This window comes from Dermacentor andersoni, chromosome 6 (assembly GCF_023375885.2).
Source record: "Dermacentor andersoni chromosome 6, qqDerAnde1_hic_scaffold, whole genome shotgun sequence".
Classification (NCBI taxonomy): domain Eukaryota; kingdom Metazoa; phylum Arthropoda; class Arachnida; order Ixodida; family Ixodidae; genus Dermacentor; species Dermacentor andersoni.
Window position 1 is genome coordinate 157,733,595 of NC_092819.1, and position 23,654 is coordinate 157,757,248.

Sequence of the window (23,654 nt, forward strand, 5' to 3'; positions counted from 1 at the left end):
GGATTACAGGACCATCGTGGGTCTCTATTGCGCGTGCAGCTGCACATTCATGTAAGGCTAGACTTTTGTGGCCTGGCACCCACACTAAACGAATCAGTCGCAAATGTCTTGGGAGGGGAGAATAGACTGTTTCTAATTATTCAGACAATGGGACGCGGTTAGTGGAAAACACACAGACAGACAATCAGTTGAAACCTATGCTGATGACAGATATGACAATAATTTGCGTAAAGCTGATTGTCAATAATTCCACCTGAAAAGCATTAATGAACCCAGGTAGTCGAATGGAAAAAGAATTTATATATGGTGATAACAATGCCTACACCTGCCTTCTCATCACAGACGGAAGCATCAGTGACTTTAACAGTCTTCGCATCCAGGTGCGTAAGATGGTCTTCGAATATGCCATTCAGACATTGATAGGGCAAATGTTTAGCATTTTTTTTGAATAAATATCACCCAATTCAATGTTAGCCACGGGAACGCAGGAAGATCATCTCGCATAGGAGAACATCTAATGAGTCCAATAGTTTTTGTGCGAGAACAATTTTATTGCAACGTGAGCGATACCATTTATCGTTAAAAACGGAGGCTGATTCAGTAGTGAAAACATGCCGTCGCCTCCTCTGTGGAGATGCGTATATCTTTAGGAAAATGTGTGCTGGTAATATATGAAACCGCAGGAGAAAAGAAGGCAGGCGTGCTTTTGATATGAAATATCATTCGCGACAAACTTAGGAAGCTCAAGACATAAGCGTAATGCATCTGGTTCTAATAGAACCAGAAGCCGAATTGTGTATGCGTGTCCACCAGAGCACAAAACGCAGCCATGCCTTCTGAAGGTGACAAAGAAGAAGCAGCAAGGAGCACGCACTCGTGAGCCGATGGCTTCGAACAGAGCACGCGCTTTGCCTTCCGGATCTTCCGATTAACCCGTCACCCAGGGTCGCATCGATAGTGGTTTATTCACACCGTCTTCTACAAGCACACTCAGCAGGGAGGAGAATTCGCGAATCACGCAAGCCTCTGAGAGGCCTCTCAAGGAAGCCACGTCATCGGGCACGGAAGCCACGTCCTCCGGCACCACGGTGTCAACCGTAACGCAGGGAGGCAGTAGACAGAGCGTTGCTAAGGGGCCCCACCGAAGTCCTCCACGACATCGAAATGAAAAGGACCCCGGGCCACAAGAAGCCTTTGAGAAATCCGGAAGACGATGTGCCAGCGTACAGCCAAGGTGAGGACCCCTGTAATCGTAGGCTTCTGAATTCATGGGATTGGTCGCCGCGAAATGTCATTCCCAGGTGGCGGCACAAGCGGTCTTCCACGCTGCATGCTCGTTCCCTTTCGAAATGGATTAGTTTAGATTTGTTTAGATTTTAATCTCTTTTTTTCGCTAGATATGGCGACTTTCTTGTCTATATAGCTACATTTTTTTGTATTTAGCGACTGGCACACCTTACTTTAGTGGCATGACGGAACAAGTAGCAACATTTTAGCGACTACGAAGTCAGAAAATTGCTCGAAAAATGATTTTCGGGCACTCATTCGAGATAAATGTGAATGGACGAAATTGGCTGTAGGATGCTACTGCTCCGTGACCATGATGAAACAAGGGTTACCTTCCCATTGGCAGCCTTCACATTGTGCTTTTCGTTCACAACACGGCGTTCCCCACAGACTTCATGTTGTGCCAACAAAATTGATGTTTGCTTATTATTTCCAAAGCTAATTTGAATAGGTCTAAATGCTGCTTGATCTGCGCTTAAACTAACTGCGTTCTATGGGTGGACGTTCACGCAAGCGTAGCTGTAAACAATTTTCCTGAACCTATTGCAATATAATTTTATGATACCGTAGTGGCTAGGCTCACTCCTGCAAATCTGAACGAACCGCTTCCGCCTCTCACTGCTTGAGAACCATAAATAGTTCACAAACCTTCCAGCTTTCAGGAAAAGAAAGAATAGAAAGAAACAAAGAAAGAAAGAAAGAAAGAAAGAAAGAAAGAAAGAAAGAAAGAAAGAAGGAAAGGAAGATCAAGGGGATGAAGCGTAGTATTTGATGTCTATAAAAGCCACGTGATAGTCATCATGGTGATAGCAACACGTGGAAAACCGCGTGTCACAGAATTAAGTTGTCCTGTCACGAGGGTCGATAACTGGAAAACTTGTAGAGATAATTTGTACCGAGTGTCTTTTCGTGCCAGGAAAATCAGGTCACCCATGTTCTTTTGAATCGGGGGGTATTTGTAGTCTTACCACATGTAGGTAAATGCAGAATTTGAGCAGTAATCATCTGTTGTTATGTAGGTGCATTAGTAATATAAGAGTCCCCTGCGTCTTGCTGTTAAATTCGATGTTTATTTATTCACCCACTGAGAAACTAGAAAGTGAAACATCTCGGCAGAATATAAACGACACGCTGATTTATATAGAAATGTTTCCAAAACGCCTCCGTTATTTTAAATTATCTCGACATATCTAGCGACAATTTGTTGACATTGCAGGGAAACTTATCAATGATTTATCGAATTTACCGTCTCACTTCAGTCACACGCCTAAATGATGAAGTCTATGTAAACAATAAATTCTGTACTGCAATTCTAATTGCTCCAAAGCGAATACTCTGTGCTTCATCCTTGCTAACCAACTAACATAACTATTTCTCACATGTGTTCAGCAGGTTTAGCTGGAAAAGCTTTAGCAAGCGCTTTATATAGCAACAGTGAAATTTTTCTATATTTGGTTCAAAGAGCATATGGGCTGCGCTGTTTCAGCACGAATGCGTGGTAAAGGTTGACGCTTGCACGCACCCGTCAGAAACCACTTTACATGTTATGAATGATAGCATTAGTTTTAATCACAACGATTCCGTAGTTCCGTGGCAAAATGTTTCGCCAGCCGCTTATGACGGAAGTAACCGATGATTTGGCGTTAGAAATAAATATAAATTTCATACTGAGTTATCGGGAGGATTATGTTGTCATGCACCCAACCATACGCGCCATCTGGTTCGAATGGTTACATGTTTGGCAGCCACATGAAGCAGCCGCAATACTAGCACATGCCACTCCATACAAACCATACCACAGTCTACTCCATACTTGTGAATCTGGACTTCAAATAGCTAAAATGCGACATTCAAACGAAACACTGCAACCTAACAACATCGCAAACAACATTTAAACAAAAGATATGCAGCCCCGCAAGACACCAGTTAGGAAGTCTTTCGAGCTTACACCGAACCCTATGTCTCGAAGACGCCGACAAACTGTCCACCGTTGACGACTGCGCCGAGGCAAAAACCATCCGAGCAGAGAGCTGTGGGGCAGTCGTCCGCGATCGACCACGCCTCTCGCAGCAGTCTCCAGGCGAGCGATGGTCCCGCTGTTCCCAGCGCAGCGCGCTCGTTGGCAACGCTGGGACAAGCCAGGGGCGGTTCGGCCGGCAGTGTTAGCAATGTCCCGGTCGGGGAGGTTGGAGGACGCAAGCCTTGCGGAACCGGGCCAACGGAGCCTGACAAGCAACGGGGGCTCCGTGCAGAAAGGGTAAGGAGAATCCGTTGCGCTGAGAAGCGGCCAAAACGCATGCTCACTCGTTGTTTTTTAGATGCCGCTTACGAAAAAGAAGATACCCCTGCACAATGAATCCAGTCAATTCCGTTCTCTTTCCATGGGAAAAAGTCGAATTCTGGGGTTTAACTCCCCAAATAAAGATGAGCTGTGAGGGATGCAGTAGTGGTGGAGCCCGGATTAATTGTACGACCTGGGCTTCTTGAACGTGCACATACATCTTAGCACAGGAGCGTTTTTTTGCATTCGGCAACAGTCTCAGTGCGGCCTGGAATTTAACCGGAGACCTTGTGCTTCGCAGCAGAGTGTCATATCCACCGAGCTACCGCAGGGTATTTTTACGTGAAGTAAAAGGCGCTATCCACTGCAATATTTTCTTGAGAAGAGGTTTTCGAGACAACCGATTTTTCAATTAACAAGATAATGTTATTTGTGACTATCTCATTCGTGGAATTCTGGCGCCGGGATTACACCCCTGTAATCAATGCAATAATCATGTCATTTAATTCAACAAAGTAACTTCCATCGTGGAAAACGGCTTGCATATTTCATCACCTAGAAAAGCTAGTTAATGCAGTTAGTATCCGCTTTACAAAAAATAGTTTCCTGGGCCATGTACGAAGAGATTCAAGCAATGCGTGGTTGCGACGAAAAAAAAAAAAAAAAACGTTTGTTTTCACTCATCTGGGTAAGTTCACCAAAACAAACGTTACGTAAAATTTTATTGTGAGAATTTGGACGTGAGTGTTTCGAAGTGCTTATACTTGTTTTGTAACGTAAATACGGTATGACACGTATACATTATTTTATAACTCGTTCATGCCTAATGTTGCACAAGGCAGCGACAATTTTTGAATAACAAGCTAGCTCTGTGAACTGGATCGCTATATTGTAACCAGCTGAGCTGCGGACACAGTCACTTGGGCAACGTCATTGGCAGAGGCGAAACACACCTGCTCTTATAGGGCCCACTGCGGATTCCTAAGTACCAGATATCACCTGAGTTCATCGACCATTATTAACAGGGCGAAATCTAACGTTGTTAAACGGGCCACCCCATCCTCTGCTGGAGCCGTTGTAATCACTAAATAATTCTTAAATATTAATAATGCCACCTGTGCGAGAAAGCCTATTTTCTTGCAGTCTCTCCTGTATCGCGTGGAAGCTTGTGAAACAACCCGATGCCCAAACGAAGGAAACCTTTATACAAACGCAAATATTTAGTTCGCTCTACAGTGAGGGCTTTCAGCTGCAGGAAGTGCAGACGTCCTTTTAAAGGGCGCCTGCACTTTTGAAAGGGCGCCTTACCAAGTCGGATCGGAAATTTTAGTTTCATTTTTAAAAGTGTAAAGTAGCATCTAGAGAGCGTTTCAGCGTAATGATTTTTTTGTCAAATCGTCGCACTATTTTAGGAGATAGTAAAACTTGAGATATCGCACCGTCGTGCTAGCCAGCAGCCAGAATAAGCAACGTCGTGCAGCCAGCATAAGCACTGCCTCCATTTGCCTCGAATAGTCTCTCCAACCTATACTTCTTCCCGGTCTTTTCCATATTCTTTTCCCATACGGAGCCGAAGAACCGAGTCGCAATTATGCCACTATCCCCACACGCCTTGTGTTTCCTTTTCTTCCTTCATTGCCGCACGACACACTTCCTGTGGTGGTTCTGTGCGTTCTACCTTAGATGAGAAACGAAAGTCACGTGCCATAATCGGTGACGTTGCAGGTAGCGCGGCTGCAGAATAGGCGGCTGTGCGCGTGGCCCCTTGATCTTTCGGTAGGAAGTGAGGATCTCTTGAGAGGAAGTTCACGTGCTTTTGTTTTAATATTTCACCTGTTGCGCCATGGTGTGCTTTGATCCATGTGCACACGTTACCGTGCGCACAGGATTGCCCACAGGATTCAACAGGGCAAACCACGTGATCTACAGAATTGGCTTGTATTTTGGCTACGGAGAAACCTGGGGACGTCCCTGCAAAAAAAAATAATAATGTCCCTATTCTTTTTTATGTTGCCCACTATTACGCGTTATGTTCGGTATTCCACTCGACAGTTTCGTAGCTGGCCTTGCATGTCCAATTATGTCGCAGTCGCTCGTCGCCTCCTCGAGCGGCCAAGGATCTCGGGAGGAAGGCGGCCTCGACAAGCTCAAATCGGAGAGGCACCCACTTTTGCTGCCAATAGCTGAATCCCCCGATCGAACGCTGGGCAAACTCAAATCGACGACGCACTCAAAATCGACGCCTATAAGTGACTCGGCCTATCGACGGGGCGTTCGCTTCGAACAGCAGCGTGTCGACGATTACGGACGCCGAAAGAAACGGGGGCGCAACATCACCGTGTTTCCGTGTCTGTCTCCCGGTTCCCCGAGCGGCAGTGGTTCGGCGTTGACGTCCTCGAGCTCGACGCAGCGGGCGTCCCGGAATGTTTCCGACGTGCCGCACTTCCCCAGCAGTAGGCGAGGTCGGGTGAGTAGTAGGAGTTGGCATTTCCGCGCGCCTGAGCAAACACGAACCACCTGCTTCGCGAGCTGGGAATTCCACCGCGGCCTGACAGGATCCCGCGAGCCTGATTAAATTTGATTTAAACAGAATTTGGGTTTTATTTCTTAATGTTGCCGAGAACTTCCATGTAGATGCCTAAACTAAAACGGTGTCGAAAAGAGTGGGCTTAAATCGCATCCTTTCAAGTACAGGGCGCCGTGCAATACCCCATTCGTGAGCTGAAAACGTAGTACTGAGCGGAACAACGTGCTCAGTGTTTAAGTTTACAACAAAATGGTAGCAATAGTTTAGGCAGTGCGGCTAACAAAGGCGGCCAAACTCAGCGACATGCAAGAAAAGGAAAATCTGACCTGGACATTCTTGGTGACAAAAGGAAGAAAGAAAAGTAATATAATATCTTACAACACAATAATGTTAGCAGTAGTTGTGGCAGTGCTAACAAAGCATTACACATTCAGGAACAATCAACATTAATCGCTTGCAAAAAAAGATGCACAACAAGAAAAAGGAGCACGTGTAAATACAATTCCTACGCAGGCGCCATCGTATAAGGCCTAACGTGTGCTTCGGGAGCCTGCAAAGCCCTCGTTTGCCGTGTGTTACACATAGTATGCAAAGAGAAATGAAAATAAAAGCGAAACTGCTTGACAGACAATTTCATAAATCTATATCTCACAAATTCAAAGAAAAATTGCCGCAAGATTTGCAAAGGTACGCATGTCCATAAATTCTACGTGATATCTTCTTTCTGAAGCGCGTTTGTACTGGTCAACCAAGAAATTGGTAATTGTTTCCGCACACTTTCACAATGCTGGCTCACAACAGAGCCACAAATCAGCACCACCAACATCGGTCTTCAGGCTAGGTACACCTAACCACAAAAATTCATTTCACGTTTCTGTGTACGATCACACTGCATCCATAGGTCATACTGTAGACTAAGTGGAGAAATATACAGAATATTGAAGTTTTTCCCAAATCCAGTGTTCCGAAACATTTTGTGGCCTACCGCTCACTGTCACAAAAAGATTCCGAAGTTAGAAATGCATGAATGCGAGATAAGTGGTATGAATCTAGCAGTTAAAAAAATACAGCGCGAAATAAACACAGACAGAAGAAGAAGAGCGCTTGTCGTCTGTTCCTTTCTTGTCCGCGTTTATTCCGCGCTGTCTTTCACCGATGGTTTCCGAACTTCTTGTGGATGGTACATGGGTTGGTATTTTTGCCAATATCTTGCGTGAGCAACGCTGCCTACATTTAATTTTGCGCTCTTATATTCGTATAAGAAGCAACAACCAAAAGTAACGATCAATTATCACTGAACTAGAGCGATAGTTAACACCAACGCGTGCGGCTAGGCGCTCCTACTGCATTATCATCATCAGTTGGTCAGACATCATCATTGTGCCAGATTATCTCGGATCACCGAAATGTTTTCTTTTTAATCGTGTAATGGGTCCCAGCAAGTACAGACGCGAGCAGATGTAAAAGGAACGGACAGGACCACGCTGGACACACAATGATTTTGTGAATACATTTCATTTTACTCGTGCTCGCATTTGTACTTCCTAGAACCCTTCATACGTTCACCATGCCCTAACTGGCCCAGCAAACCGCACTACTGGTTTTTTTTTAGCCTGTGTCGTCGTCTGCGTCAGTTGTGTGATGGAGGACATCAGAGAACAATGTGCGTGCATTAAGTTATCATCTCTTGTGAGAATTCAATTTTCATATAAAAGAGCATGCAAATTTTTTCTTTGGACCCCGAGGTCAGATGCCGAAACATCATTCTTGCATCGAAGTGTCCAAGCGGTTGCGCACTGTAGTTTACGGATTAAGCCCCGATTTGGGGGGGGGGGGGGGTGAAACCAACACGAAGGGATTGTGCACCACGACAGCGCTTCAGCCATAGCACCACTCAATATACATAATGTCACTAAAGATCACCCATGCTTTCTACTTCATTCATTGAGCCCCCTCGATGATGGTGTATGTTGCAAGTGCATCTTCATTGGGTGGTTGTGTGAAAACGTCACGATCAATAACTACTGTATGAAAGGCAAGACAACCGTCTGCAAAACTCGACATGGTCCTATTCCTTAACGCATGTAAAAATTCGGAAATAAAGCTGCGTTAAAAGTCCCGACATAAAAAATGCGACCCTAACAGTCAAACTACACGCCTACAAACGACTAGAGATAAAAGAGAAAATTAAGGAGACTCAACTTCATTTCACATCTACGTAATCTGAAGCATGCTTGGTTTGTTGAGAGTGGTTGTTCGGAATAATGCACGCGTCCTGCAGCGAATGATTGGTTTCTTCAATTGCGATGTGTATATGGTACGCATCTGTCTTTCAGTGCCTGCGCGTGAGTGTGTGCGCCTCTAGAAATCAGCAGACGGCCATGGCGCCCCAAATGCGATGTGCATCTCTAGCAAACGGAAATTTATTGAACAAAAACGCGCACACACTGCAGACACTTGAGCACTTGTGCGTCTGTATATGTGGTACAAACGCTAGACGTATGTACAGCAATGCAAACTGCAACAAAAACAGTGTGTTTTGGCATCAATTCGTTCATTGCTCGAAATGAACAGGAAACTGCAACGCCACTGTCAAGTTGTTGGTGGCAAAGGAGGTGACAGCTTTTAAACTCCCTGCCCCCGATTGCCGATGCCGCCCAGCATCGCAAAGTCTGGTAAAAGTACACAGCACAGCCGGCTTCCGAGCAGCGAAAATCAATTACGAGGGCGAATCAGAAAGTCTTTGCCCCTGTTTGTTTTAGCCCAATTACGGCTGTAAATTCGAAGACAACATATAAATTCCCAGCAGTGGGTCTTTATTGGTCTGGCCCGGCCTTATCTGCTGGTAGCTCCACAGTACGGCACTGGTGTCAGTTGTTGAAGATGGCGGTTCTGCTTCACGGTGTACGAGCAACGAAGTATGATTCGTTTTCTATGAAACAAGGGAATACCGCTCATCGAAATCCACAGGGAATTGCAGCCCACGTATGGCGAAAGGCGTCTTGGTTTGAGAAGTATGATGTTGTGGTGTTGCGAGTCCGCAAAGGCCGTGAAGACTTGCATGATAATGAGCGTTCAGGGAGGCCGAGCGCGTCGCTGAGTGACGACAACATTGCTCTGGGAGTCTGGGCCACTCACCATACCGTCCAGACCTAACACTTAGTAATTTCCACGTTTTAGATCCACTGAAAAAGTTCCTGGAAAGACAGCGATTCACGTAAAACAATGAAGCCAAGACTGTGGTGCCATGGTCAGCCGGACGAATTATACCACAGGGGCATCTCAAATTTAGTGCTGCGATGGGACAAATGATCTCAACCGCTATGGTGGGCTATGTTATACATAGCCCACCATAACGGTTGAGACATATATACATACATATATTACGTATATCTGTAATTATCTGTATATATCGTATTTAGGCTAGTAAAAATAGGGACAAAGACTTTCTGATTCACCCTCGTATAATTGTGGCCGACAATTCTCGGCCACCTGCTACGATCGAAACCAACATTTATCGCAATCTTTAGGTCTGCGTGCGTAAATATACTATAAAAGAGAACGATACCAACATCGTGTCTTCCAGACATGACAAATCAGTATTATTGTTACGATGGAAAATAAAGTGTTCAGCTTATCAGGCGTAAGTTGATCGACAGCCTCTGCGTTTCGATTGTAGTAGGCGCCAAAACTGGAACTAGCGACGTTTACTTGAAAATCCAAAACAAAAAGTTCAACTTCCTTCCACCGCGATGTTCATTAGGCGAAACATTGCAGCAAGCGCCTCGCTCCTGCAGTAGCCTTCGCTATGCAAACTGTTCAAGAAGGAACGGAAGCACTGCGTAGAGAATGACGGGATATGTTCTTTTTGTCGTATTTTTTTGGGCGGAAGGCATTTACTACGGAAGGCACTGAATACTTCTTTCAGCAGATTGTTGCTAAAATAATGTTGTTCATTTGCATGTATATTTCACGGTTTCGATAAAGAATGCTGTAGAAGCCAGTTGACCCACAATCTCTACTCAGTTTATTTGGACCTTGCTACTTGTCTCCTACACTAAACCGAAGGCTTCAGTGTAGAAGGAAGAGGTGCTGGTAAGAAAGGGGCAGAGCACAAAAGCAATGCGGGTCATGTGTTAGTGGCTTACGTTCGTAGTAGCAGCAACAACTACTGCGATGGTCACGAGGATGGCAAACACTTGTTTGCGAAAGTTGAATTTTTTTTTGAACAAGAAGGGATCATGATAAAAAGTTTTGTATTAAAGCAAGGCTCGAAGGCATAGATTAATGGTGGGGCAAGCTCACTGCATCCCTGAAAGTGCAGTCTGATGTTGATTAGCGTTTGCAGATGTTTAAAGAAAGATGCCAATTAGAAAAAATTGTGTCTTTGGGCATCTGAAAAAATGCCAGCGAAAAAGCCTCAAATTTATTTGTCTTTCTGTTTGAGTTCTCGCAGCTGTCCGTTTGTTGAGGACTCGTTTTTCGCCAATTTCCCCCAGTAGTATTTGGAACATGAAGGGATTGACAGGATAGATGCGATGCTGCCACAGTGAGAGCGTCTTTTACTTTGAATTTCTTTAAAGTCATTCTCGAACGTTAGCATAACTCATTCCCTATGTGTTATATTGTCACCGCTTTATATTCAGCAAGGCTAACACGCCACATTATGCAGAATTACCCTAAAGCGAATTTAGGTGCGCAAGTGTCAGGCGTTTATTTCTCAATAAGGAACGATTTTATGGATGCATCACAGTAAGGCGAAATAGTACAATGACTGTAGTACAGAAGGCTACAGTCTTTAGATACACCGCAGTACGAACGACTGGTCGTGACGTCCCTACAAGCCAACATAATAATAGCGAAATCAGCGACCATCAAAATTTAGCATACCAATGAAGGCGAACAGGCAGAAATGAGACTATGACGCAGGAGGAAAGTAAACCGCCGAGCTAAAAGCACCGGCGGTATTCCTTGTAGGTCATCTTGTGCACCACCGAAGATCGACCCCGTGCACTGCTCATGCCGACTGTCCTCAACCGACCGGCGTCCTGTCATGCCTCATAGCTTAACGCTGTTCGCATTGTGGAGCAGCACTATCGGTTTGCGTGCTCCGTCACGTCAACACGTGGCCGAACGTGTTCGTTAAAACACCGTCCGCGGGGATTCGTCGCAACGCTAAAACCGTGCTATCACTTCCAGTGCTTCGACGTTCGGCCAATACTGTCAACATTTTTTTTGCCACTGACTGCATCACTTCGGCGTCTTCTGTACAGCTGCGTGCACCTGCCTTTCAACCGCGTCACAGGGGCTGTGGAAGTTACGTCCAGCGGTGGTGATCGCGAGCGCCATACTGCTGTCGGTTGTGCTGGTCGGCTCCCTTCTGGCCTCCACCCTGCTGGCCGCCGGCTGGCGCCCCACAGTAGCGGCCGCGTGCCGCACCAAGCCTTGCCTCGAGTACGCGCGCCTCCTCGCCGACTCGGTGAACCGGTCGGCGGACGCCTGCCTGGATTTCACGCGATTCGTGTGCACCGGCTGGCGTCGCCGCAGCGAGCTGTCCGTTCACGACAAGTGGATGCTGTCCGGCATGAACCACCTGTCCAAACTCCTGCGCTCGGTCGACGTGCCTCGAAAGCATCAGAACGCGCTCCAGAAAGGCGCAGCGTTCCTGCGGAGCTGCGAAGCAGTGAGAAATGTCGACGTGGATGAACTACCCAAGGTAAAGAATTTGCAGGGTTTGACGCACTGAAACTGGGCTGGTGCGGGGGGGGGGGGGGGGAGGCTCAAGGTGGTTATGACGGACAAGGGGTAGGAAAGAACTCCGGAATAGTGTTGACCTCCCGGGAGTCTTTCTTCAAACCTCGTAATCTGCGGCGACTCTCCATAATCAACGTAGCCACTGCAGCGTATGAACTAACCTTGGGTAAATACGTGGTCAGGGAGACCTTACGTTTGCGTACTTTACAGATAAAACACACGCAAAGTGAGGAGAAAGTGCTTCTAAGTGGCCGGCCAGCAATTTCGAGCGAAAACCTTGAACGTCTAGATCGTTTATGACTATCAGGACAAATTATCGCGCGACTGAAACAGAGACAGACAACAGAGAAGAACTGGCATGAATACCACGTACCGTGTTATTTCTATGCGTATCGTTGCCTGGTGTTCCTTTCTTCCATTCGCGCGCATATTTCGTACGGTAGCTAGCCAGCTGAATGGAGATTATTGAGCGGAGAGGTATGGACGCTGAGCTGTTCAGGAATGGAGGTGATGCTTTACAAGAAGTGAATTTACTGCTTTCAGGCCATGAAAACCACCACAAGTCCTATCCCATAATGTAGGACTTCGATATGAAATCAAAATATGCTGCCAACAGTTTGTAGAATCGTTTTGCGCAACTGGTTTTCATGAGCACCATGGTCGACAGAATTGTCGCACGATGAACGGCGTGCGAGTATGAAAGTGCGTAAATATAGCGTTAATAAGAAGCGCTATTCATTGTTCCTTCCGGGGAAGAAAAAAGCCCAGAAGTACAACCTGTAGCGGCCACTGGTTCTTGCGTTTATCCATGTGATCACTTCTTGTTCTTCCTTGTTTCTATGCCTGCTTAGCAACCTGAGGGATAGTAGTTGTTCAGTATATTTATTAATTTGCTCAGCCCCTCTAACTGCTTAACTTAAATATTCTGCACCGAAGTTGCCAAGCTAGGTCATTAGCATTTTCGCCAGAAAAAACTTCGAGCAGATTGTTTGTGCAGCGTTGCCAATGTACTCATATATTCTAGGCGCAACGTGGTGCTAGGTACATCTTCACATACGGCATACGTCCCGCACTAACTACAGAAAAACAACTGGAAAGAACTAGGGCCAAATGCAAAATTTTTCAATTCAATATCTGCCGGGGAGCTTTCGAAATAAAGAATCGAAATTTAGGGAACGTTATTGGCCAGGCCTACAAAAGAATGCAAAAGCTCTAGCAAGCAGTTTGGTATTTCGGATACGCAAATTCGCATGGAGACGCTACTTATAACGCTCCTTATTAGTGACTCAGTCGAAACAGATTATCTCTCAACCCCCCCCCCCCCCCCAACCCCCAAGCACACTCTACCAAAGAAAATAAATATCACAGTTCACGCAAAATCAGCTCAATGTAGGAGCCTTATCTTACGCTAAACCATTGTAAGGAGTAATCATTTGTTGTCCAAAAATTTTGGTTACCTTGGCTTACAAGATAGAGGGCTGAGTGGCTGAGCCGTGCACGTTTGTAGAGTGTTTATCGAACGCTACTACTTGTGGGATGTGTTGTAGAACACATCCCACCATCAGTGTTCCATGCTCTCACAAGCACATTCGCGTGGAACCACAAAGAGCAATCAGAGCATTCGGATATCTCGAATGCTTGACAGAAACTGATAGAATCGAAGAGGGCATGCCGGTGTGAGAAGCAATCACAGCCACAAGCGAAGAAAAAAGTCCTGTGATCTTTAAAAATGAAATATCAGGTTGATTATATTTCCCTTTTTTGTTTGTTCGTTTGAAACATGAAGTCGTAGTTTGGACAGTGAATATCATGTGTCAGTGCAATAATCTTGCATGCACTTCCACTTTCTACGCTTGTTTCCTCCGTGACATCGCTAAATGTTTCGTTCGTCGTCTTTCTTTCGCGTCACTGCAGGTTACTGCCCTGGCTACGGCCAGTAACCAATTATACAGACAGGATTGACGGAATGTCACATAGAATAGCACAGCGTGGAAAATGGGGCCACAAGGCTGAGCCCCGTATTGTAGGAAGTGCGTGCACTAGTAATATAAGATGTTTCAGCAAACAGAAGCAGCTGACTGAGCCGCTGACCGAATAAAGCGGTGGCTGCTTTTTATCGATCACTCAAGGCCCTTCGTAAGCGAAAATGATGTATCGGGTTTAAAAAAAAGTAGTTATAGGGTGTCACGTGCAATATCCACAATCTTATTATCTGGATCGTCTTAGAGAGAGAATGCGAATTTCTTTTTGTCCCCTTGGGCACTTGTGTCCCCACACCTCAAGCATGTATTATTATTTGTTTTTTACTTCACCTTGATCGAAATGTTGAACGACCTTGATTTCAGCAGTGGAACGCTGAAGCTACTGCGCTAGGGAGGCAAGTGGAAACGGTGGTCGTCACAAATAGCCATAGTTAAGTTTACAATATGAAGAAAACGGTTTTCTAATAATCAGAAATAATACAAAGATGACCAAACTGTTAGCCCGTAAGAAATACGGTGAACTTTCTTAGCTCTAGTGGGCTGGGTAACTATGTGTCATCGCCTCGATTTAAAGGGAATGTCATTAGAAATCATCATCAGGTGAGTCAAAGCAGACTTTCGAGTCGAGGTTAACTCGAACCACAATACATTTGAGCAGCAGAAAATTAGGTGTTGTGATAAATGCACTTGTTCACCCATTAACGCCATAGACGTGGTTCATACGGGGCGCATGACACTATTGTTACCACGGGTGTGCTAATCTTGGCGCTCCTAATGAGTACATCTATTTTTTTTTTCAATTGCTTTAGTTCGTTGTAAACAATGAAGTAGTTGTAAAAGCAATTTCACATATTCGTAATGCACTTGTGTTACGGCACGCAAGGTGAAGGCAGCACTGCTAGAGGCCGGCATCGTGTGGCCTCTGCTGCCCAAGGACTCGGACACAGTGGACGTTCTTCGCACGTGGCTGTACACTTCCTTGACGCTCCACTGGTGCAGCATTCTGCACGTGTCCGTTCAGCTGGACGCGAACACCACGGTGATCTTCCTGGAACCGCTCCAAGAGTTTGTTCGCATCGCCGAAAGGCACAAGGAGTGGGCCAATGACGCTGAGGAAGCCGAACGCTACTTCGAGACCCTCAGGTCAACATTGATGCCCTGGCTTTTTAGCACCAAGACGGCATGCTAGTGATACCGTAGCGATTCTAGCATTCGTAGTAAAGGTTCGTTTAATGTCCGCCTCTGTTTTCCGCCGTCATATAAGCTGAGCAGAGCAGATGACAGCGGTGCTCCTGTTCTTGGCTAGCAAAATCCTGCCTAATTTTCCCTTTCTTTTCCCGAAATAAGAAATTAACATGATAAGTCAATGTGCAAAGATTTCTGACACTCAATGTGGCGTTAGTGCACTCAATGCCCAATTAGAGCACGATTATCTCTTAAGAAAAGGATACTGGAAAAAAATATTAACGTTAGTCGTTTTCTTGTACAATTTACTACAAATTCTAATAAAAAAATATCCCTCAACTACAATAAAATGTGTGCAAAAGGCCGTGCAAGTGCGACCGCTACAGCCGAAGGGCGCCTGTACTGGCCCCTTGGCTCGCGGTTCCACCCTGGCGCCTCCCCCCAGCGTCGCCCCAGGCCTTTGGTCACCCCTTAGGTGAGCTCAGCGCTCCGCTCGGCGGCTAAGGATCAGTGGCTAAGGATCGCATATCGCCCGTTCAAAAGACGCATGCGTCAATAGCCCCTCCTTATTCATTACGTCCAAAGAACTAGCATTTTTAGCGGGGGGGATATGATGATTACAGGTATCTCCCTTGTTCAGCGCAGCGTGTAGGAATGATTGTGAATATATGTATGGTCTTTTTGGTTTCTTCTGTTGGTTGGAGCAGTTATATATGCTTCGTTCCAAGCAATAAACTTCAGTTGCAAGTCAGCGCTCGTCCGTGTCGTTTCTCACTGCTTGTCCCCGTGAACACCGCACTGTTCTGCTTCAAATGTGTCTTACGAACTCGCCCAAACGTCTGTTTTAGGAAGGATCAGGGTCAGCAACGCAAGCAGGTGCAGCAGGATTAGCCGAGCCCTACACTTGGCGGATGCCTGCAGGGACAGTCGCAGTTGTCCTGGTTCTGTCATGGGAGCTCTCGGGTTCCGGTCCGCACGCCGACGACACCAATCGCGACACAAGCGATCGACCCTCCCCCCCCCCCCCCCCCCCCTTAGTACGTGCGATCTCAGGCAAAGAACAAAAATAAGCTTATTCTGTTACATCCGTGCAGCGTAGAACTGCGTTAACGTGTTGAAGTGGACGAAGATGTTCGCGTACAATGTACCACTTGTTTCAATCTGCCTGCCCCTCCCCCCTCTACCTGCGAAGAAAAAGAATTTGCAGCACCGGCGGTCTTCAGACATACACTCCCGTCTGCATGCTCTCCAGAAAAAATATGCGCCTGTTTGTCTTTCTACACGTATGTTGCTACATATATCGCTAATACGTGTTAAACTAATCGTAATGAACTGATATCAAAGTCTTTTATTAAGTTCTTTAATTAGGTTGTACTTGAGCCCTGTCTAAAACAATTGCTGGCTCTTCCTGACGGTCATTGACCTGTTCCACGAATATCTTGTGCTGCGTCCCTTTCTGTTTGTACATCGTTTTTCTTTGCGTTTATACGCCGTGCGCAGCGCGAGTGCCTAAAAACTCGCCAAGCTGCCCATTTTAGTGTGATAGAGTAGTTAGTCGGTTATAACATGCATTTTTCACATTCTGAAGTAGAAAATGCTATGCCCTAAGTTTTAAAGGGCCGCCTGATTTAAATACTTGAGAAATTGAAGCAACGTTGAGAATTGCATTGGATAACAACAATTCCTAGGCGGCTGTAACGAAGTTATACCGTCCACGTAGCACAGGAAACCGCTGTCCTCTAGATAGCAATCTGGGAATTCAGGTTAGGGAGTGGCATTTCAACACCACCTACTGCCGCTTTCGTTCTGTACTCCGTTGTGACACGCATGCCATTATATATGAAATGATTGCGGGACAAAAAAAGAATGTGCGCTTCAGAAACTAGTGGGTAGGTTAATTGATGATTGCGTTCGCCCTATTCTTCATAGTTCCGTAAACGTATCTCTAAACGCAGACGGGAGTTTCACAGCATTACCGAATATTCGGCGAACGAGACGGAAGGCACCGTGAGCTTCGCCAGCACCTACAACTTGGACACGTTCTTCCTGAACGTGGTACAGCGCATCGAGGGCTTCCCTTTGGAATACACTGTGCTTCAGCCAGCCGAGATCTTCGGCACCGTACCGAGCCTCACTCACGAGCGATGGCTGGCGGAGCTAGACCGCAACGGTGCGGACGTGTCCGGGGACGTTGTCTACTTGTCGACCAAGCCGAATTTCGTGAGAATGTTCCTGGCGCTGTGGAAGTTTCGAGGCGAGCGCGTGTTGCACACTTTCCTGTCCTGGTGCACCGTGCAGGGCGTGGCGCTCTACACGAACCGACGGCTGCTGCTCAACTTCTACGGACGGTAAACAGTGGATTTCGCGATAGTACGAAGTGTGCGGCTGGTTTAATTGTTCTGGCTCGAGATGACAGAAGCAGAGCAGAAGATGAGAAAATCCATTTTCAGCTGTATGACGTGCGAGAAACTCGATTATCTAAGACAGCGAAGCTCTATGCACATATTTCGGGAGTTCAAGGGGAGCCTTTTGCCGTATCCTCGAAAATAGCCAAAACATTTCAAATTTTTCGCTATATACGAGTATTCGTTACACCCAACCTTTTCGCGAAATTCCCTATATCCGAGCTTTGTGCAGATGCTTGCGCTTAGCCTTAAAAATATTTTTTTAGTGAACATTACTACATGAACGCACTCATAAAGGGATATATTGAAATTATACATGAATAGATGTTTATCAACTTGCGCCCCTCCTAGCTCACCTCCATCGTAGAGATAGTGAAACGAGACGGTGAGAAACACTAATTGAAGATTACTCGATAAAACAAACCACAGATAAGTTTTTATCTCAGTGAGTTACTCCCAGCCCTTTGGGGGCGTTGACGCAAGCTTTAATATACTGGCTGTTCTTTCAGTGACATTTGGTATCTACCACGTCACCACAAGCTATGTGCTGTGGGCCTTCACCGCCGCCTGAGGAAATCTTTTGCGGTAGTCCATTTAGCAGATGCGCCGCAACACATTGAACGACAGCCATACGCACCTATTTAGTCCGAATGGCCGTTCTCTTTCTCCTGCGCTCTTTGGCTCGTGTTAAACAGATACTAATGTGTTAAGTAATTTTACTCTCCCCAGACTCTTCTGCACTATGCCTACGATAACATTAAAATCGGAATTTCGTTTCCCTTTGGGATAATGCACGAATCAACGACGCTTATAAATATCCACAGTCAGACCTGTTTAGTCCTCACTGTGAACCGGAGTACAGCAGCGCTCGGAATAACGCAGAGATATAAGGTTACTGCGACATGGGCGTGCAGTGATAGTTTAACATTGAGGCATCACCGTGTTGTTTTTCTAGAACACACTGCCTGAACACAGGGACCACATGGAATGCAGGGACTGATCACCAGGCTTCAAATTGAAGCAAACCGAAGTGGCACATACAGTTAGCGTGGGGAAATCTTGGAAGAGCTGCCATAGGAACAAGGACGCATAAAGGGTTTCAAGGCAGTTACTTTAACAGGAAAAACTTTAGGCTGAAAGATATGGTTCTGTTACTATTCAGTTGCCCGCATTTCGCTGTATACGTTTCGCAGTATACTATGCATATCACATCGCGATATCAATTAATACCAGCGATTACACGACGCAGCAAGTTTGTCCAAAGTACATTTCTGAACGGTTCCTAACAAAGATATGGCTAAACCTTGGTATCATTAGTTAATTTACTTAGTTCTATGCGCACATTGTCGCTCTGTTTTATTTGATATCTTCGTGTTGTTTTTCCTTAGTGTCGTATGTGAAAATAATTACTTTTTTGCTAGAACTCCTGAGTATGCCTGTATCCCAATACTTTGCACTGCACATCTGTGCACGCAAATACTTCTTCTTATATGGACTGTTCATTTATTTGTATAAACGTGAAAAAACTTACTATTTATTATGCAACAACGCATCAATACCTACTGTAATCTTGTAGGAACGCCCACCCGATCAATGCAGTGACAAAGGCTGTGTCGTGTAAATATGTCAAAGGGCGGACGTTTCATTAGATGCCTGCCATAGTTTGAGAGACTATATTTATCACCATCGATAGAAATCCTGTTCTCCTGCGGCATATTTGGAAGCGGATTCTGCCGTTAAAAAACCGAAGGTAAACGAAATGAATAACCACACCCACGACAAAATAATATATTCATAAATTAAGGTTGGTATTAGGACCTGTTAGTGTGCCATTAATACAGACGTTTTACGTAGCCCGTTACGGGCAAGGACGAAACGATTGTACATATTGCACTAAATATAAACAATTTTATTGGCAGAACTCGGGACCGCTTTGATGTTTGCCAATTCAATTATTGCGCATGCGCTCAAGGTAGACTATTCTATAGGTTCGTTGCCCATCGAGAACTTTGACAGGCCGATTGATGCCGCCTTGGCGCGTCTGCCCCATGAACTAGAAATATATTGAGAGCTTCCAAAGAAATTTCACCATTTCTTTGATGTTCACTTACGACACATGGCATCACAACCAAAGTCATTTCAATTCCTGGCTAGTCATCCTCAGGTTTCATTCATCATATTTGTAGCATGCTCACAAAGCTTATCATGTATGGATCGTCCTGACGTACCTAGGTAAAACCGGTCGCATGAAAAGGCTATTCAGGAAACTGATCCACACATTCAACAAGCCTCGTTATTTTACCAAGGGTGCGCTAGCCATGCATTGTAAAAAATGGGCATGCGAGGCCCTGTTCTATAAGTACGTAACAATTAAAAAATGAAAATAAATGAAGAAAGAACGAGCGCGGGAATAAATCGGCGAAATCGATTACAGGAGCTTAGAATATTTCTATGATACACAACACGTGCCTCAGTACGACAGGGATATCAGCTCCATTCTCAGTGCACAAATTTTTGATCTTGAGGGGCAATGCGGTTGTAATCTATCTTGAAACATCATGCGTATGAAAACGTGAGGACAGTTCGAATGAAAACTGTTCAATTAGCGCCACGAGGTTATCTTAACAGAACGTGTTGCTGGGCTGGTTGTATCATCCTGGCAGAATTATTAAGGTTAGCGCTTTTCCCGTGTCCGTTTTATTTTGTCGCGTCCAAGCTGTGACGTTTGTTGAACCTGCAATTGTGTCTCTATCACCTGTGTCTCACTTTCACCTGGGTCCTTCATCCGCTACCGGCTACGTATAGCATGCGCTAATGGCACGGCACACCAACAGGCCTAACGAGTATTATTTCAAAATTGCTTTTTTTTTACCTCCGCTTTCAGTGCACGCATTGTGACTGTGTGCAATTTTTGAACGCAGCGAAAGCAGCGCGGACATGTACCACGCGGCGCTGTGCCTCAGTAAGGCTCACCTCCTGTGCGGCAGCGACCTGTTCGGGAAGTACTTCGAAAAAGTACTCTCGGAGCAGGAATTGCGTGCCGCCCAACGGGTGGTGGCCGACACCCGCCAGGCGTTCGCGAGCCGCCTAAATCGCTGGCAGTATAAGGATGACAACGTAAGCCTAGTCGACGACTGGAAGTCAACGGACGCCACCCTCGGCTACTTCAACCCACGAACCCAGCATTACACACCTCAGGTGAGGAAGCATATACGACTCCGTATCAATAAGATGTTCGTTGCGCAGTCAGACTGGGGAAAGCAACAAAAATTGCAGGCTGAGTGCCATGTTTACTCATCGGCTCACATTGATTCTTGCGTCTCGGTTTGTGGCACCTAAGAAGCGTAAGTGACAACTTAAACTCATGTCATACCGTCGACCGTCAAAAAGCCTCCGTCAAAGCATTTTGAATGTTCATGGGGTAGAGGTTTAGTTACTTTTCGTAAGCACAGCGCATTTCAGCTGCATTCCGGTTGCATCAGATATTTGACGATGGCGAATTGGCGACCGCATTGTGCATGAGCATTCTGGACGCTGTTTGCTCTATCAAAGTATTACCACGCCTCGGTTTTTCTTTCAGCTTTCTGACCGCGCTCCCGTGGACTTACGCACTGTCAGCGCTGTCTTGTGCTTTGCATCGTTTGCGCAGCAGCAAGCGCCAAGTGTCACATGCACGGGCGATATGGGCGACTCGCTGGTGGAGAACTTCCGGTTGGCGTCGCTTGGTCGTGTAAACGAGAGTCACCGCTGGACGTCCGAGCAGATACAGTTCGCTGATTGGTTTGTGCTGCTGCCGGGCAAGGACCTGGCACTGCTTCCGTACGCCCTCAGCTTCCCATGGCTCAACGAAGGTGGCACACGGTTTATGAACCAAGGCGGCCTAGGAAGCAACCTCGCCTGGGCACTCGGCGTTCTATTCCGCAGCAGGTAACCCAGACTAATTGATGTTGCACGGGCGTCTTAGACTGTGTTTGGTATCATCGAGAATGCCAGTGGCGTCATGAGGAACTCATGTACTAAGCCACTGCTTACTTCGGAAATAAAGTGTTGTTGTGCTTGATAAAAGAATAATAGGGAGCTGATAGATGAAGGGGATTATAAGAAGTTAGTGGTTCGCCTTCACCTATTACAGAATTGTAACATTAAACGTCGCGTTCGATCTATCTGAACATTACCACAGTGCCATCTTTCGAGTCGAAACGACAATCTTACGCAAGGCACACAATATACAGAGGCTCGAAGCCACACAATAAAGCTACGGTAAAATTCACCGCATTCCACCGCGCAAATACTACAGAGCAGAATGCAGGAAAAGAACCTGCAAACAAACACACACGAAAATCACGGGTGGCAGCTGCAATCGAAGGCGTTGTCCATAAACTAACACTAGCACACAAGGGAGCATTGTGACTATGCAGCAGAATAGAAAATACGATGTGGCCATTTAAATGTCCGCACATATGCCGAGCAATTCCAGTCATTCTTTTCGGTTTCATTCTGTGCAGTGGCCATCGCCGGTTAAGAAAGCGTGGTTTGGAACTAGAGAGAGCTCAGAATACCGCGTTCTCAAAGCCGAACGCAGTAACGAAAGCCGGAAATAAACCCAAACGTTTTCAGAAGGAGGCGGAAATTAAGGTTAAGATCACGGCGCCTCTTGAGCAGTATGCGCGCCTTAGGCTCAGACGAGCAGACTCAAAAACAAGGACATGGGTTAGGGGTGAAGCACGGATTATTCATGAGCCTCACTGACTGTGCCAATGTCGAGCACAGAAGACCACAGCTCAACTGTACGTAAACGAGATTAAGCACGAGCTCATCGAGAAGGCGCCGAACAAAATTACAAGCGAAACGAGCGGAACGGGGTTGCTCGAGAATGTGGAGAAAGCAGTGACATCTCCGAAAACGAAAATGCCCATCACCATACAACAGGAAAGAAAATTCTTTTCGCAAACCAGAATGCTTAGCGGGTGAGAGGAAGCTCGTGCATAATCAACGTTGAGAAATGTTGAGCGCGCAAGTCTTCTCCGAGCAGACGCGCTCGCAGGGATTGTGGATTCAACATCTATCAAATTTCGGCAGACCTATCTTAGTAGCTTTTTCAAAGCAACGACACCGAAGCTGGGGTAGACATAATAGTTCCTCATATGAAATGTACGTTTATTTTTTAAAATAAAGGAACGAATTGAGACGTGAGTAGATAGTTCTTTATCCTCGCAGTCCTTTGTGACTGATGCAAAGCCAGTTGTTAATACGGCATGTAGAGCGTTCGTCGTTAGGCTTGGACGCATCGCCATTTTACCATTCGGCGTAGGTACAGCAGGTCACTGGAAGCCTCCAAAGCCATCAGTCGGGTCATCGAAAGAGCCAACAAAGCCAGCCGCCCTCGCGACGCCGGTGGCCAAAACAGGCACGACCAAATTCTGCGCACGCTGGCCCTTGACGTGTCACTCGACGCCTACCGCTCTGCCGGTGGGGTTGGGGCCGACGAACACCTCGAAGGGTTCGAGGGTTACGGCGGTGCCGCGATGTTCTTCATCGCATCGTGTTACGCCCTGTGTCATGGAGGCGACATCTTGCTGCCCTTCGCCGGCGCTGAATGCGACGTGTCATTCCGCAACGTCGAGGGATTCGGCGACGCCTTTGGGTGCGAACTGGGCAGCGCCATGAATCCCTTAAACAAGACGGCCATCATGTGAAACTCGTGCGCGCCTGATGGACGCTTCGTTCCGTTCGTTTTGCATGTGGCACAAATCTTTATTGATTTCGTGAATGTCAGTGCGACCATTTCGTTTCCTTATTGTGTCAGTATTTGTGTGATGCTGCATTAAAAGCAGGTTGGACTGAACTTAAAGAGTCAAGAGGCGACGCAGAAACCGCCGGACGTACAAGGTGTTTCAGCGAACACTTTCAAATTTTTTTTAAAGGTTGCCTGTGCCAGATAGCTGAATTTTATTTTGTGAGTCTGTCTGCTCGAAGCGGCGGACACTACTTGGACAAAATATTGAAATTCAAAATTGGCTAATTAACAAGGTTTTACTAATTACCTTTCTGGCTAATTATCTTATGATTCATATTGCAATTTACAAATTCTAGCAGTAGACTGCGCAATTAATAAATATTACCAATAAATTTAACTACAAATTAAGTTTTTAACTAATCACATTCCGGTAAAACTATTGCAAGTGGGTTCGCAACGCGGACCCACTTGGAACGAATTTTGAAGGTGACACCAG

General features: G+C 46.0%; 1 protein-coding gene across 1 annotated transcript; it reads left to right on the forward strand.

Annotated features, from left to right (window-relative positions):
• The first annotated feature begins 3,446 nt into the window (after positions 1-3,446).
• Positions 3,447-23,267, forward strand: LOC129385876 (uncharacterized). The gene is made up of 5 exons (XM_072288565.1): positions 3,447-3,544; positions 11,401-11,811; positions 20,343-20,619; positions 21,074-21,348; positions 22,733-23,267. Exons 2-5 carry the CDS (start codon positions 11,786-11,788, stop codon positions 23,115-23,117), a joined length of 963 nt encoding a protein of 320 aa, XP_072144666.1. The 5' UTR covers positions 3,447-3,544; positions 11,401-11,785; the 3' UTR covers positions 23,118-23,267.
• Positions 23,268-23,654: the final 387 nt, after the last annotated feature.